At 39.8% G+C, this 16911-nt stretch overlaps 1 protein-coding gene across 1 annotated transcript in view; it reads right to left on the bottom strand.

The window, feature by feature from the left end:
* The window catches only part of PER3 (period circadian regulator 3), a 62498-nt gene that overhangs the window by 12870 nt on the left and 32717 nt on the right, over positions 1 to 16911 (bottom strand). Inside the window, exons 14-19 of the mRNA XM_025355841.1 lie at positions 14185 to 14320; positions 13405 to 13529; positions 13000 to 13170; positions 6854 to 7084; positions 5754 to 6448; positions 3494 to 3713 (exon numbers count right to left, since the gene is read on the bottom strand). Of these exons, the coding sequence (XP_025211626.1) occupies positions 3494 to 3713; positions 5754 to 6448; positions 6854 to 7084; positions 13000 to 13170; positions 13405 to 13529; positions 14185 to 14320 (1578 nt within the window). The remainder of the gene's footprint in view (positions 1 to 3493; positions 3714 to 5753; positions 6449 to 6853; positions 7085 to 12999; positions 13171 to 13404; positions 13530 to 14184; positions 14321 to 16911) is intronic.

Raw genomic sequence — 16911 nt, 5'->3', positions numbered from 1 at the left:
TGATCTAATTTACATTTATAGAACACATGACTCAACAACAGCAGAAAGCATATTCTTTTCAAATGCACATGAAACATTTATCAAGATGGACCAAATTCCAGATCATTACACAATGTCTCGGTAAATTTAAAAAATACAAAACAAAGTTCTCTGACTGCATTTAAATTAGAAATAAAATAAAAATATCTAAAAAAAAATCTCCAAATATTAGGAAATTAAGCCTTTCTAAATAACTGAAAGCTCAAATAAGAAAATACAAGTGAAATTAGAAATATTTTAGACTGGCCAGGCACAGTGGCATATGCCTGCAGTTCCAGCTACTCAGGAAGCTGAGGCCACAGGATTGTTAAGCCCAGGAGTTTGAGGGTGCAGTGAGCTGAGATCATGCCACTGCACTCTAGCCTGGGCAACAGAGTGAGACCTTGGTTCAAAAGGTCTTGGTTCAAAAAAAAAACTGAAGCTGCATGAAAATAAAAATACAACATACCAAAATTTGAGGGATGCAATGGTTAGAGTACTCAATAGCATTAAATGTTTATATTGGGGGGAAAAAAATCTCAATTCAAAGATCTAACAAGCTTCTACCTTAAGAAATAAGAAAAAAACAAATAAAAATCCAAAGTAAAGAGAAAAGAAGTAATAAAAATTAGAGCATAGACTGGACGCAGTGGCTCACGCCTGTAATCCCAGCACTTTGGAAGGCCAGGGCGGGCGAATCATGAGATCAGGAGTTCAAGACCAGCCTGGCCAACGTGGTGAAACCCTGTCTCTACTAAAAATAAAAAAAATCAGCCAGGTGTGGTGGCAGGCGCCTGTAATCCCAGCTACTCTGGAGGCTAAGGCAGGAGAATCGCTTGATCCCAGGAGGTGGAGGTTGCAGTGAGCCGAGATCATGCCACTGCACTCCAGCCTGGGCGACAGTAGAAGACTCTGTCTCAGGAAAAAAAAAAAAAAAGAGCATAAATCAATAAAATAAAAAAGCAAAAAAACAATAGGCAAAAAAACCCCAATGAGATCAAAAGTTCTTTGAAAAGTTATTAAAATTGATAAACATACAGTCAGATTGAACAGGAAAAATATTAATACCAGCAATAAGAGGGGTACATTACTATAAAACCTATAGACATTACAAGGAAAAGGGAATATTTAAAACTTTATGCCAATACATTCAACAAATTAGATAAAACAGATACATTTCTTTTTTTTATTTTATTTTTTTATTTTTATTTTTATTTTTTTTGAGACGGAGTCTTCACTTTGTCGCCCAGGCTGGAGTGCAGTGGCACCATCTCGGCTCACTGCAAGCTCCGCCTCCCGGGTTCACGCCATTCTCCTGCCTCAGCCTCCCGAGTAGCTGGGACTACAGGCGCCCGCCACCGCGCCCGGCTAATTTTTTGTATTTTAGTAGAGACGGGGTTTCACCGTGTTAGCCAGGATGGTCTCGATCTCCTGACCTCGTGATCCGCCCGCCTCAGCCTCCCAAAGTGCAGGGATTACAGGCGTGAGCCACCGCGCCCGGCCGATACATTTCTTAAAAGATACAAATTACCAAAGATCACTAAGAAACTGATAACCTGATTAGACCCATATCTATTAAAGAATTTAAATTTGTTGTTAAAATCCGTCTCACCAAGAAAACTCCAGGCCCAGAAAGATTCACAGGTAAATTCCACCAAACATACAAAGAAGAAATAATACCAGTTCAGCACAAACTCTTCCAGAAAACACAATAGCAAAGAATAGTTCCTAGCTCATTTTTTGAAGCTAGAATTACTCTGATACCAAAACCAGACAAAGACATTACAAGTAAAGAAAGCGAATGGACCAATATTCTGCACAGAGATGCAATAATGTGTAACAAAACATTAGGAAGATAATCCAACAATACACAAGGAAGGATAAAAGAGCATGACCAAATGCAAGGTTAATTTACTATCAGAAAACTGATGTAATTCATCATATTAATAGAATAAGGGAAGAAAACCACATGATTATCTCAACAGATGCAGAAAAGGCAACTCAGCAGACTAGCAGCAACAGAAGGGAACTTCCTCAATCTGATAAGGGCATTCAAGGAAAACTTATGTTTAACATCATACTTAATGGTAAAACACTGAGTGCTTTCCTCTTAAGACTGTGAACCAGGGAAGTGTCTATTTTCCTATTTCTATTAACACTTCACTGTGGGTCCTAGCCAGTTCAATGAGGCAAGACAAATAAATAAAGACATACAGATGGAAAAAAAGAAGTAAGATTATATTTGTAGATAATAAAGACTATGTAGAAAAGTCTTCCAGAATCTACAAAAGAGCTACTAAAACTAATAAATGAGTTTAGCAAGACTGCAGAATACGAGTTAAAAACACACCATTTGATTACATTTCTACATGCTAACAACAAACAACTGCAAATTGAAAATTTTAAATGCCATTTACAGTAGCATCAACAATTATAAAATCCTTAGAGATAAATTTAGCAAAACATGTGTAAGAGTTGTAGGCTGAAAACTATAAAACACGGCTGAGAAGAATTAAAGACCTACATAGAGAAATTGTTGTACTTGTGGATCAAAATACTCAATATCATTAGGAAGATAATTATTCACAAATTGATCATCTATAGATTCAACACAATTTCAATCAAAACACCAGAAGACTTTTTTGTAGAAACTGAGAAATGGAATCTATAATTTTTATGGACAAAGGACCTAGAATATTCAAAATCATTTTGAAAAAAAGAATTAAGTTGAAGGACTTACTTCACCAGACTTTAAGACTTACTTGAAAGTTACATTACTCAAGAGTGTGGTACTGGCCTAAAGCTAGCCATACAGATCAGTGGAACAGAAGAGTCCAGAAATAGACCCACACATATATGGTCAAGTTATTTTCAACGAAGTCATCATGGCAATTTAATGGGGAAAAGATTAATCCTTTGAACAAACAGGGCAGGAACAATTAGATATCCCAATGTAAAGAAAGTATATTGACCCTTCCTCATACCATACACAAAAATTAACTCAAAATGGATTACAGATCTAAGCTGTAACTGCTATTAAGGGTGCGTCTCAACAGCATCATGTTAACTGAAAGAATCCTAATACGAAAGATGTCATGCTGTCTGATTCTATACGTAAATCATAGGAAAAGCAAAACTAAAGTGACAGCAAACCAGTGGCTGCCAGGAGACCAAGGGTCAGGGCAGAGATGGACTGGTGAGGGTCACAGAACTTTTTGGGGTGACAGAAATGTTCTATATGGTGATTGTGTTTGTGCTTACACGAAGGTACACATCTGTCAGAATTCTGGTTTGTACCCCTAAAATTGGTGAATTTTATTGTGCATAAATATACCCCAATATACCTGACAAGAAAAAAAGAAAAAGAAAGAAACCCTGTACTTCCACATCAGTGCCTGGGGTACACAGTGAGAGCTTATCACATAGTGAATGCCTGGCAATGGAGTTTGGAACATTAGTTGTCCTGATCCACTACCTGATGCTGCAGAACCAGTTCCGGACAGAGATTCGCAGGGAGGTGACCCCGTGGACAGAACGCTGGCAGTAGGATAGGATGGAGTCCCGCTGGGAGGCGACCCCATGGACAGTGTGCTGGCAGTAGGATGGGATGGATTCTCCCTGGGAGGTGACCCCATGGACAGTGCACCGGTAGTGGCAGGACTGCTCTCACTGCTACTGTTGCCTGCAACACACTGCTAGAAAGTAAGGGCAATGAAAAGACACTTTAATCTTCTTATCACAAAATACAGTAGAGTCCTCCTTTATTCATGGTTTTGCTTTCTGTAGTTTGTTACCTGTGGTCAACCGAGGTCCAAAAATAGTAAATGGAAAATTCCAGAAATAAACAGTTCATAAGTTTAAAATTGTGATCCATTCTGGTAGTGTCATAACATTCTGAGCTGTCTCATTGTTTCCAGCCTGTGATAGGAATCATCCCTTTATTTCGTGCCTCCACACTGTATGTGCTACCCACTTGTTAGTCACTCAGTAGCCATCTTGGCTGTCAGATCTACTGTGGTGGTATTGTAGCGCTTGTGTTCAAGTAACACGTATTTTACATAATAATGGCCCCAAAATGCAAGAGGAGTGATGCCAGCAATTGGGATATGCCAAAGAGAAGTCATAAAGTGCTTCATTTAAGTGAAAAGGTGAAAATTCTCAAGAAGGAAAGGAAAAACCCATGTGCTCAGGAGTGCTACAATTTTAGGCAAGAATGAATCTTCTATCCGTGAAACTGTGATGAGTCCATTTTATAACTGTTCTATGTTATTAGTTACTGCTGTTAATCTCTTACTGTTCTTAATTGATAAATTAAACTTTACCATAGGTATGTACAGTGTGTATAGGAAAAAACATACTGTATACACGGTTCAGAACTCTTCAGTTTCCAGCATCCACCAGGGGTTTGAAACATCCCCTGGGTAAGGGAGACTACTGTAACTGGAAGATCTTCAACTTCATATGTTAAATAGAACAAAATTTACATATATAACTAAGAAGTAAAAACTTTCCAGCCTATCCCTAAGAAGTAAGTTCCATTGTAAGTAATATTAAGGCACTACTACTTTCTCAGTACCTGCTACATGCCAGGCACCACACAAGTAGTTTTTTTGTCACTCAGCAAATACATACCAAACATTTTACACGTTCTAGGCACTGTGTCAAACACGAGGAATATAATAATGAACAAAACAAAGTTCCAGCTCTCTGGGAGCACCCTCTGCATAGGGATAGGTACTATATAAATACATCATTTAGCCCTCAGAGTAAGTTATGAGGAATTCATCTTTCCATTTTCCTAATAAGGAAACAAAGGCAAAGAAAGGTTAAATAACTTGTCTAAGTGAATCTACCTAACTAGTGACCAAGCTGGGATTTGAATCCATGTCTTAATCCATAGCCCAGGCTTTACTCACTGTAATATACTGCCTTGCCTTAGATTTTTAGCAAGCACACTAATACCAGGTTTTCAAAAGTGAGCATATTTTCTTGATTTGTATCACTAGATTTTGAGTATCTGTTAAAGAGGGGTATAATACCTTGAAGGGAAGGTCAAAGAATCTGTGTAAATATTCACACTTGCCTTGGATTCTATACCTAAATATAGCAACATCAGATTCCAAAGTTTAAACTGCTAAACAAACCTGAGAATGGCTTTTTAGGTAAAGGGAGGAAAAACTAAAGGAAGTAGACCAAAGAAGCTTTTGATTTTGAAAAAATAACATGTTTAAGTGTGAAACTATAAACTGTCTACTCTACTGATAATAAATAAAGTAGCTCCTAACCCTTCATACACACCTGTTGTCCTGCGACTGTGCATGAAGAAGTACAATCGTTAAACTGTCAACATGGCTTATTCCTATCTCACCAGACCATAACCCCGGTTGTAAGTAAACAAATACATATTATAGGCAATGAACACTTAAGCGTAATACCTGGATCGAATTTTAAAGAGTGGAGAGAATCCAGTTCACATGAAAACTTAAAAGCACTTTGGAAAAAACCTCACAAAGTATCTAAGAAACTAGAATATAGATGATTCTTTCGTGTCTACTTTCCAAACAGAGCCAGGCAGATGTGTTTCGTGTTTACACACAGTTAGGCTGACAGGCTCGCTTACAGCAGCCATGCCGATTACCTACTGAGGATGTCCGCGCTGAGTCCCAACGCGACCACCTTAACTTTAGTAAGATATTCACTTTCTCACTTGAGCACTGAAAATGAGCATCACTTACATACTCAGCTTGTGGGCACGTGTTCCTTCTCATCTGATCTAGAGATTCAGAGCATCTGGGCATCTCTTCCTGAAGTAAGTTTAACTGCAAGGGCGAGCTGCTCCTCGAAGTAATGAACGGGTGCCCCTCGCTTTGTGCCTCCCACTTTTCCTCCTCTCTCCTTTGGTTGGTTACTGAAGCGGGTGGGTCCAGGGTTGGAGTCATTGCTGACATCGAGGGTGATATCGCAGAAGAGGCTGTCGCCCCCAGGAATGGACATGGAAAGAACGATGGTGACAACAGAGGGCAGACAGGGGGGTCAGGCAGGAAAACGGTCATAAAAGTATCCAAGTAAGGAGAAGGGAAAGCTGGGTAAGGCTGCAGGTCCTTGGACAATGGCGGCCCATGCAGGCCTTCCGGTACAGTTCCGGGGGCTGCGTATTCTCTTCCGGGACAGGTCGCGGCTGTGAGGGGAAACGCTGGGACGAGATAAGGGGCCTGGCTGGGCACCATGGCGGCAGGTGGGAAGGCTGGGCCCAAGGTGTGCGGAGAGGAGGCCGTGGAGGGGCACCAGGGCTGTGCGTTTTGACGCACTCCCCTGTGGGGACCAGAGCCCGCGTTCCAGCTGCTGCTGTCCGGCGGCTCCGGCAGCTTCTTCCGTTTGTGCTTCCCTTTCCTGCAGCCGGCCAACTGCGTCTGCTTGGAAGTATAATCTCCTGTAAGGATAGAGGCAAATTATGGAAAATTAAACCCAAAAAGAAGAAAAGGATGCCACTTACTGGTAGTTATAAGTAGCTGACAATGAATGTGCATTTGCCAATACTACCAGAATGGCAAAAAGTGGCTCTAAAAACATGAACAAAATTCCGGATAAAAACAGTTGCTATCAAATAAACTTATTTCAGCATCTCTCAATCAGTTTCTCACAAAAAAAGTTTCCCAGATCTAGGATCTAAGAAAGAACCTACATAAATTGTTAATGTAAATACATTGTTTTAGCATCTTTCCATCAGCTTCTTACAAGTGAAACTCCTATTGTTTACTCCTTATCTCCTAGTCCTTAGATATAGTTTGTAACATCTACATAGATTAATGGCATTTATTTTTAAAAACTTATGTACCTTGAAAATATGAATATTTAGCTTTGCTTCTGCTTTCTTGCTGAAGATAGGAGCTGTAGGGGGATGACAGGATCTTTTCTCGGAATTTATCAACGTAATTCTGCTCTTCCTTCTGGGTGTGGGCTGACAGAACAGCCGCTGTGAGCCCCACATGTTTAAATTCTTCTGAGGTCAAAGGCGCTGGCTGCATGTTCAGAGTCCAGGGCTCACAGACGAGGGTGGCATCCCTGGCTGAGGTGGAAGAAGACATACTTAATTTTAATTCCTATCAATTACTTGTATTTATTTATTTTACTTTGTTAACTGCCTTTCAATACATTTTTACAAACATTAATTGCTGGAATACAAAAAATCACTAGTCTAGCATACAAATTCTTGATTTTCTGTATATTCTTTGCACAAATACACATCTTACAGTTGTAATAATCAATATGTACACATGGCCGGGCGCGGTGGCTCAAGCCTGTAATCCCAGCACTTTGGGAGGCCGAGACGGGTGGATCACGAGGTCAGGAGATCGAGACCATCCTGGCTAACACGGTGAAACCCCGTCTCTACTAAAAAATACAAAAAAACTAGCCGGGCGAGGTGGTGGGCGCCTGTAGTCCCAGCTACTCGGGAGGCTGAGGGCGGAGAATGGCGTGAACCCGGGAGGCGGAGCTTGCAGTGAGCTGAGATCCGGCCACTGCACTCCAGCCTGGACGACAGAGCGAGACTCCGTCTCAAAAAAAAAAAAAAAAAAAAAATCAATATGTACACATTTATTTAAATCTTGCTTTTATTGTAAACACTTTTCTCCCTGAATTCTTCAAAATTTCTTTTTATCTTTATCTTTTAAATAGGCAATCCTGTGGTTCAAAAATCAGCAAGTATTAATAAAGACATGTAGTAGTACATTCTCCTCACCCCTGTCCATGCTCTGTCTAGTTCTCATTTGTTTCCCCTGCAGAAGACCATTCCGCTGGAGTGCAGTGGCGCCATCTTGCCTCACTGCAACCTCTGCCTCCCAGGTTCAAGTGATTCTGCCTCAGCCTCCTGAGTAGCTGGGACTACAGGTGTGCGCCACACCACACCTGGCTAAGTTTTGTTTTTATTTTATCTTATTTTATTTGAGATGGAGTTTTGCTCTTGTTGCCCAGGCCAGAGTGCAATGGCACAATCTTGGCTCACTGCAACCTCTGCTTCTTGAGTTCAAGCGATTCTCCTGCTTCAGCCTCCCAAGTAGCTGGGATTACAGGCATGTGCCGCCACGTCCGGCTAATTTTATATTTTTAGTAGAGACGGGGGTTTCACCATGTTGGCCAGGCTGGTCTCGAACTCTTGACTTCAGGTGATCCACCTGCCTCGGCCTCCCAAAGTGCTGGGATTACAGGCATGAGCCACCGCACCTGGCCCTTCCAATTTATTATGTATGAATAAGCATGAATATAGATTATCTTCCTCCGTGACCCCATCTTTACCCAAAGGCACATATGTACATTAGCCATCAACGCACCTTTTTCACTTTACCATATCCCTTGGAGAACTTTATCAATGGCTGAACAGTTGTCTCATACTTTTACACTGCTGCGGAGTTCCATTTTATATGCATAGCACAGTTTACTAAAGTGAACATCTGTGGATGGATTTTGGGTTGCCTCTTTTTATCTGTTTATCTATTTATTATTGATATATAATAGTTGTACATTAAAATTTATTTTATTGATACAGAATAGTGATATGTATTTTTGGGTTGCTTGTAAAAAATTACTTCTATGAACAAAAGATTTTGTGGTGGACATTGTAGAGGGCTCCCCCAACATCCATTCCGGCTTGCCCCTGTGGTGCAGTATCCAGGTGGTTTCGGTGGGTGTGGCCCCACTCTGCATCCAGAAGTGGCCTGTGACTAAATCAACACCACAGGGGGCTTTGCTTCTGGCCAAGTTGGAATAACAGGGACCAAACTTACCCTCCTGTTTGAGATGGAAAAAAAAAAAAAGGCCTAAATATACAAAACAATAGGTTTCAGACACTGAAGGGAAGTGACCCTGGAGGATAAGAAACAAGGGAGGTGAGCCCGAGGACTGCCCCAGCGTGCAGCCTAGAGGATTTCCAAGGATTCACCAGGGCATTCATGGGAGGAAAACACCACGAGAGGATTAGCAGGAACAAGAGCTGAAGCTCACACAAGCTGCGGAACAGCAGCGGTTCCCATCCGCCAGACTAGAGACTCTCCTAACTCCTGAGGCATCACAAGGAGCACTCAGGAAGGTCTCGCCTTGGTAGCAGAGGAAAAACAAAGGAGCACTCAGGAAGGTCTCGCCTTGGTAGCAGAGGAAAAACAGGCCTTGACTACACACTATTGGTCCTGCCTAGCAAATTTAAAAAGCAAAGTCTGAAAGGATCAATCTGTTTCCAGGTAACTTCACTGGGACCCAGAATAAAGATCAAGAATATTTACAGGAATACAAATATATTTGGTACCCATTCACAATATCTGGCATCCAGTTAAAAAGAATCACCAGGCATGCAAAGAAGCAGGAAAATACAACCCTGTAATAAGGAAAAAAGGCACTGAGAAACGGAGTCTACAATTTATACAGACAAAAGACCTAACAGTCAAAGCAATCTTGAAAAAGAATAAAGCTGAAGGATTTAAACTACCTGATTTCAAGACTTACTGTACAGCTACATGAACCAAGACCCCTCTCTACTGGTATAAGGGGTTTATCAATTTTGTTCATCTTTTCAAAGAACCAACTTTTAGCTTTAATTTTCTCTACTGTCTGTTTTCTATTTTGTCGATTTTTGCTTTTGTCTTTTATTATTTCCTTCATTCTATCTTGGACTTACATCACTCTTCTTTTGCTAACTTTTTAAACTGTAACTTTGGATCACTGATTTGAGACATTTCTTCTCTAACAGCATTTTTAAAGCTATCGATCTTACAAGCCCCGTTTTTAGCTGCATCTCATACATTTTAGTATGCTATACTTTCAGTATCATTGATTTGGAAATATTTTCTAATTCTCTTTATGATTTCATTTTTGAATCACAGATTTACAAATGTGTTGTTTGATTTATAAACTTTTGGGTTGAGACACCTTATTACTTATTTTTAATTTAATTCACTAGCCAGAGAACACAGTTTACATACCATCAATCCTTTTAAATCTGAAACATAGTACAGTCCAACATGTCGTATTTCTCAGTGAACATACTGTGTGTACTTGAAAAGGCTGTGGATTATGCAGTCACTGGGCCTCACATTCTCTAAGTATCAATTAGATCAAGGTGGTTAATAGTGTTGTATAGATCATCTGTTTCTTATTTTTTCTGTATGTTTTTATCAATTGCAGAGAGGAAGTGTACAATTTTCCAAATATAATTATGGAAAGTCTATTTGCATATTTTTGCTTCATAGCTTTCAAAGCTCTGTTATTAGTGAATATACATTTATGACTGTTATGTCTTTCCTGAGGAATTGACCACCTTGTCATTATGAAATGATGTCCTGGAATCTATTTTACATGTATTAATAAGTCACTGCAGCCTTCTGATGTTTACTGTTTCACTTGTGCATCTTTTTCCATTCATTTACTTTCAATCCATTTGTGAATTTCATTTGTACTTTGTAGAGAGCATGTAGTTAGGTCTTGAGTTTTTACAATCTGTTTTGAGAATTTTTGCCTTTTATGTATTTACTTATTTTTAGAGACAGGATCTTGCTCTGTCACTCAGGCTGGAGTACAGTAATGTGATCAGAGCTCACTGTAGCAATGAACCCAAGACGGGCTCAAGCTGGGCTCAACTGATCCTCCTGCCTCAGCCTCCCAAGTAGCTGGGATTACAGGTGTGGGTCACCACACCTGGCTAGTTTAAAATTTTTTTGTAGAGATGGGGTTTCACTGTATTGCCCAGGCTGGTCTCAAACTCCTGGCCTCAAACAATCTTACCTGCTCGGCCTCGTGAGTCCCTGGGATTACAGGTGTGAACCACTATTCTTGGCCCAATTTTTGCCTTTTAATTGAAGTGTTGAATCAATTTTATGTCATCATTGACATAGCTGGATACAGAGCTATTATCTTATTATTTGGTTTGTTCTGTTTCTTTTTTGTTAATCTTTTCCTCCTTTCCTGCTCTTCTTTTGGATTGAGTATACTTTAAAATTTCATTTTATTGTTGGCTTAGCCATTGTATCTCATATCCCATCTTTTAAAAAATTATTTTAGGGCTGGGCGCTGTGGCTCACACCTGTAATCTCAACACTTTGGGAGGCTGAGGTGGGCAGATCACCTGAGGTCAGGAGTTCAAGACCAGCCTGGTCAACATGGTGAAACCCTGTCTCTACTAAAAATACAAAAATTAACTGGGTGTGGTGGCAGGCATCTGTAATCCCAGCTATTCGGGAGGCTGAGGCAGGAGAATCACTTGAATCCAGGAGGCGGAGGCTGCAGTGAGCCGAGATCATGCCATTGCATTCCAGCCTAGGCAACAGAGTGAGACTCTTTCTCACAATAAAATAAAATAAAATAAAATAAAATGAAATAAAAATTAATTTTTTGTAGACAGAGTCTCACTATGTCGCCCAAGCTGGTCTCAAACTCCTGCATTCAAGCAATCTTCCTGTCTTGGCCTCCCAAAATGCTGGGGTTACAGGCATGAGCCTCTGTGCCTGGCCTACATTCCATCTTAATTAGACCCTGCTTTAGGTTCAAAATATCTGTAATGGCAACGACTCCTAGAGACTAATGGTCAATACTTGATTCCCTACTCTACTACTCATGGGCTGTGTGATATTGGGCAAGTTAAGTTACTTCGCCTATTTGTGGCTTCATTGTCCACATATGAAATGAAGATACTAACTTATAAGGAAATGCATTTGTGACCATGGTCCTCAGACACGACTCGTTTGAGTCAGGATGCAAACTGAGGGAATGAACATGAACTTTTCAGAAAGCAAAAGACATAGAGATATGTTTTAAGGAACATCTGGGCTCTGATTCCACTTTTTCTCCATGGAATAAAGATGTGGCCCTGCAAATGTTGAGGATGATTCAAGATCAGGAGAAACTAATACCAGTAAAAATTTCCTAAGCATATGGATTTTAGTATAAATTCATTAAAAATGGCAATATAAGAGCAGAGTATAGAAAGCAGAGTGGCAGAATTAAAAAAAGAGCTTTTCATATTGGGTGATACCCTCCCTTCCTGCATGGGCTGTATTATGAACAGCTACATGCCCATACAGGAATACAAAATATTAAAAGCCACACTAAAAAATGTGCATATGCTCCTCTGTGGAAGGGCTAGCTCGTTTCCAGTGAAACTCTACTTCTGACTAATTAGAAACGTAATGCTCTCTGGTCTTTCCCCACCAATCCACAGATCTCCTGTCAGTACCATGCTCTCCATCTCACAGGTTGTTGGAAAGATTTAATGAGATCATCCCAATGAAGAACTAAGAGCAGAGAGTGGCACAAAGAAATGGCTCGACACATATTAGCTGATAGGCCACTGAAGACTAGCAAAGATAAAGCACAGATCATGTGAAAACCCAATTTAACATATTTGTCACCATTCTTTCATCTACCCAAATTGTTATTAGTGATGAAAATGTCAAAAGGACAGGTGGCAATAAGGAGGAATAAAAAGAAGACAGTAGAATAATTACCAAGTACTTATGGTGTTAAATGAAGACTTTTAAAGAACTCTATTCATTGCTATCACACCAATACAAAAATCTGAACGCATGTGTGACTGAGCTCATCACAACTTACAGGATGGTGAAATGCAGGTGAAAGGAACACATTCTTTAAAAGTCAGCAAGGAAGTAACCTCACACAGTCCCATCTATAATTGCATTAACAATGGCTAACACTAATTGAGGGCTTACTAATACCTACCTACTAGGTACTGTATTAAGTGCTTTTTATGTGTCAACTGATTTCACTGACAAATAACGTAACTGAGAAATACTGTCCAAAATATGTAACCAACACCAACGTGATGATGTTTCCAGAAATACTTTAACTGAACTAAAGAAAGCAAAAAATATGTGTAGTTTAGAAGTTATAACTGAGCAAATGGCATTCATGACTTTTGTTTTCTCATCACAATGTAGTTAATATTGAGTATATTTTCAAAGTAAGAGGCAAGCGTGGTACCTGTCTCTGGTGGGACGTGGACAATGGTGCTGCTGTAACCGCACTGGCTTATGCCCGACCCCAAGCTCAGCACCGCCGTGGACAGGATCTGTGGAGCTCCTCCTCCTGCATCTATGGACGGTCCATTTGTTGGCATTTCTGATTTAGGTATGGTTGAGATTTGCAAACCAGCTGGTGGTGTAAGAGAAACTGACAGTGAAAAGAAAAATTCCCAACAAGAAATTTATGTAAAAGACCCAGTTTACAGAAGTTTGTAACCGAGAAATTAAACCTTACTGGCCATAAAGAGGTAATATGAAACCAGAATTTTATGCGTTCAACAAAATAAATATAAGACATTAAAGAGAAACATGAAGGATGTATTTATAGTTCTTTGAATTTAACTCCGAGGGGCATTCTTGTTACCTTGTAAGGCTTGGACATCATCTGCCTTGTGGTTCTGTTTGTCTTCTTCTGAGGAGGAGGAAGTTGTATTTGTACAGGAGATACACTTTCTTTTCAAAGCTGGAATGTTGTAGCTCTTCAGGTATCTGTAACAACATAATTAGGCCCCATATTCTTAGCTGGTTCCCTAACTGTGCCATTTCCCACCTCTTTGCTTTTCTCATGCCACTTCTGTTTGGAATACTTCGTACTTTCTTCTTTGATAAAGTCTTCCCTGACCATCCCAGCCTCAATCACTGGATTGTAACATTTCTTTTACTGTGGTTTTGAATTAACCTTCAAATCTTATGTCACAGGTGTCCAATCTTTTGGCTTCCCTGGGCCACGCATAAAATACACTAATACTAATCATAACTGATGAGCTAAAAAAAAAAATCACAAAAAAATCTCATAATGCTTTAAGAAAGTTTACGAACTTGTGTCGGGCTGCATTCAAAGCCGTCCTGGGACACACGCAGCCTGTGGGCCACAGGCTGGACAAGCTTGCCTTACACCATTTAATTCTGACAAAAATAGGTCTTGTCTTCTGGACTATACCACAGTTTCTTCAAAGAAGGAATGCATCTTCTAGCTTTTTGTGCCTTCTGTAATGTTCAGCGTGTTAGGCACGCCATCAATATCTACTGATTTATAGTGAAACACCAAGTGAGAGCAGCTATTAAAAATTCTATGAAGTCTCTACAGTGACAGTGTATGCTTTTGGAACAGACTTACATGGTATCCAAACTTGCGGTCTCATACCTGATGACACTGTCGATACAGTTGATCTGTTGATAGGATGGGCTGTGCTCATCGTTCCTCAAATCCTCATAAGGCTCAGTGTACACACTATTATTTTTCAGTGTTTGGTGGAAGGAAGTAAAGGTTTTATATTCACCTGAAACAGAATAAAGGGATGTGCAATTAAAGGTACCCAGCATGTAATTAAGAACATATACTTTCTTACTAAAATTAAACCATGGCACTTTATCATGTATGTATCAATAGAATATTATGCAGCTATTAAAAATGAGTGCAGATCTAAAATGCACTAATAGAAAGACATCCACAACACACAATGTGAATAAAATAAGGTACAGAGCACATTACATATAGAATGGCTACAACTGTATTTAGAAAAATAAGTAATGAAACCAAAATTTCCAGCAAAGATTATCAAGGAATGAAACCATAGGTTTAAGGTTGATGGGGAACTTTCCAATGTTGAGCTGACACTGCCTGTACAACTGGTCAACCCTGGCAATCACTAACGGTGGAATGTGGGAAGACCTGTGCGTCATACGTGATGCTGTGTGAAGTACACAGCATCTCCCACATGGAGCCTGTGTCCAACAGAACTTTCTGTGATGACTGATGGATTATTTGTGCTGACTAGTATGGTAGCCACTAACATACCTCTATTAAGCACTTGGAATACGGCTAGAGCAACTGAGAAACTAAATGTTAATTGTGTTACATTTAAGTGTATTGAATTTGAATTTAAACTGCCAAATGTGGCAAGTGGCCACCATTGAAGATGTAGGTACAGAGAGAAGAAAAAACCTCCAGGCTTAAGCACTAAAAACTTCCTGTAAAGGACAATGAGCCAATAAAGGAGACTGAAAAAGGGAAGCTGGAAAGATAACAGAAAATCCTGCAAGGTTCGGCCTCACAGCAACCAAGAATGAAAACTTTCTCAAGGAAGGAGTAACTAATTACATCATGTACTACTGAGAAGTTTTGTAGAAGTGTTAGACGCTGGTCATTTTTAGCTGGCTTGGAAGAGGCTTCTCTATTTTCAGAAGGTATTATGGAAAAATGACTGTATTACCTTTCACTCATTAATGATTTTTAACTTTTAATTTTGAAATAATTTTAGACCTGAAAAGTTGCAAAAACAGTACAATAGAGTTCCTATATGCCTGTCATCCCGCTTCCACTAATGTTACCATGGTCTACAACCATAATAAAATGACCTGAACTAGGAAATGAACAGTGGTACCATTCTACTAACTGGAAAACAGATCTTTGGATTTTATCAGTTTACCACTCAATGCTGTTTTTCTGTTCAGGGTCACAACTTTAGTGGGATGGCCTTCGATGTGAGTTTCTCTGATGTCTTCTCATGATTAGATGGAGGTTATGTATTTGGGGAAAGAATGCCACTGAGGTGCAGTGTCCTTCCTCGCGCATCATCCCAGGGTACATGATGTCAATATGTTTTGTTACCTTGTTCATTGGTTAACATGGTGTCTCTCAGGTTTGTTTGTCCTGTGTAAAGTTACTATTTTACAATGTAATAAACAAATAATATGCTTTGGAGGACTACTTTGCGATCACCCAAGTATTCTGTTTCTTTAAAACTTCTCAAAGTTTAAGTTCCCCATTAACCTTTCACCTGTAGTTTCATTCCTTGATAATCTTTGCCTGAACCATCTGTTTTATTCTTTTTATTTGGCATAGTATACTAACCCGTGTCTATCCATCCCTCTGTATATTAAACGAAAGGGGCATGAGTCCACACTGAAACCATTCGCGCCAATCCAGCATCATGGAGTTCCTTCCCTTCGGCTGTGTGTCGCTTTCCTCTGATAGTGAGGAGTCTGGTTATCGTTATCGATAGCGGCTTCCACAATTTGTTCAACCCTAGTATAAAGTCGCTTTAGAATTGCTACCCCGTACTCTGGTGGAAAACGAATACACCAACTTGAGTACAGTGTTTGTGCACATTCATAATTTTGTATTTAGCCCTAGGAGATCCAGTTGCAGCGCTGTTTTCCAAAGCTACTGAACTCTATTCTTCCCCACCCCTTCCATGTGTTTAGTCCTGTCATCTGTAATGCAGTCAGATTCACCTGTCAAAGCCTGCATCTCATCTTGGGTTCTCTTTACATTTTGGGGTGAGATGGAGTGCACAAATCTGTGGGTTTTGGCAAATGCACAGAAAGTTGTGTATCCATCACCACAGTAACCAAAAGAACATTTCCATGACTTAAAAATGTCCTTACATTATCTCCTCTACCCAATCATAGTAAATACTGATCTGCTTTCCAGAGCTAGAGCATTCCAGAAAGAACACTTTTCTGGAATGGAATTGTACAATATGTAACCTTTTGGTTCTGCCTTCTTTCACTTAACAAAATGTATTTAAGATTTATATCTACAATGGTCTGTGAATCAAGTTCATTTCTCTTCACCGTTGAGTAGCATTTCACTGTGTGGATATACATAGCTTATCCATTCTGCTGAATGACATTTGGGTTGTTTCTGTGTTTGGCAAGTAACAGTGTAATAAATATTCACATACAGGTTTTCATGTGAATTTAAGTTTCTATTTCAGTTGGGTAAATCACTAAGAATAGAATTACTAAGTTACATGGTAAGAGTATGTCTAACTTTATGGGAAATGTCAAACTTTCCCAAAGTGGCTGTACAATTTGGCATTACCTCCAGCAACGGGTGAGTGTTCCGGTCACTCTGCATCCTTGC

Source organism: Theropithecus gelada, chromosome 1 (genome assembly GCF_003255815.1).
Source record: "Theropithecus gelada isolate Dixy chromosome 1, Tgel_1.0, whole genome shotgun sequence".
In the NCBI taxonomy this organism is placed as follows: domain Eukaryota; kingdom Metazoa; phylum Chordata; class Mammalia; order Primates; family Cercopithecidae; genus Theropithecus; species Theropithecus gelada.
Note: the sequence above shows the minus strand (reverse complement) of the source record. Positions and strands in the feature narration are given on the sequence as shown.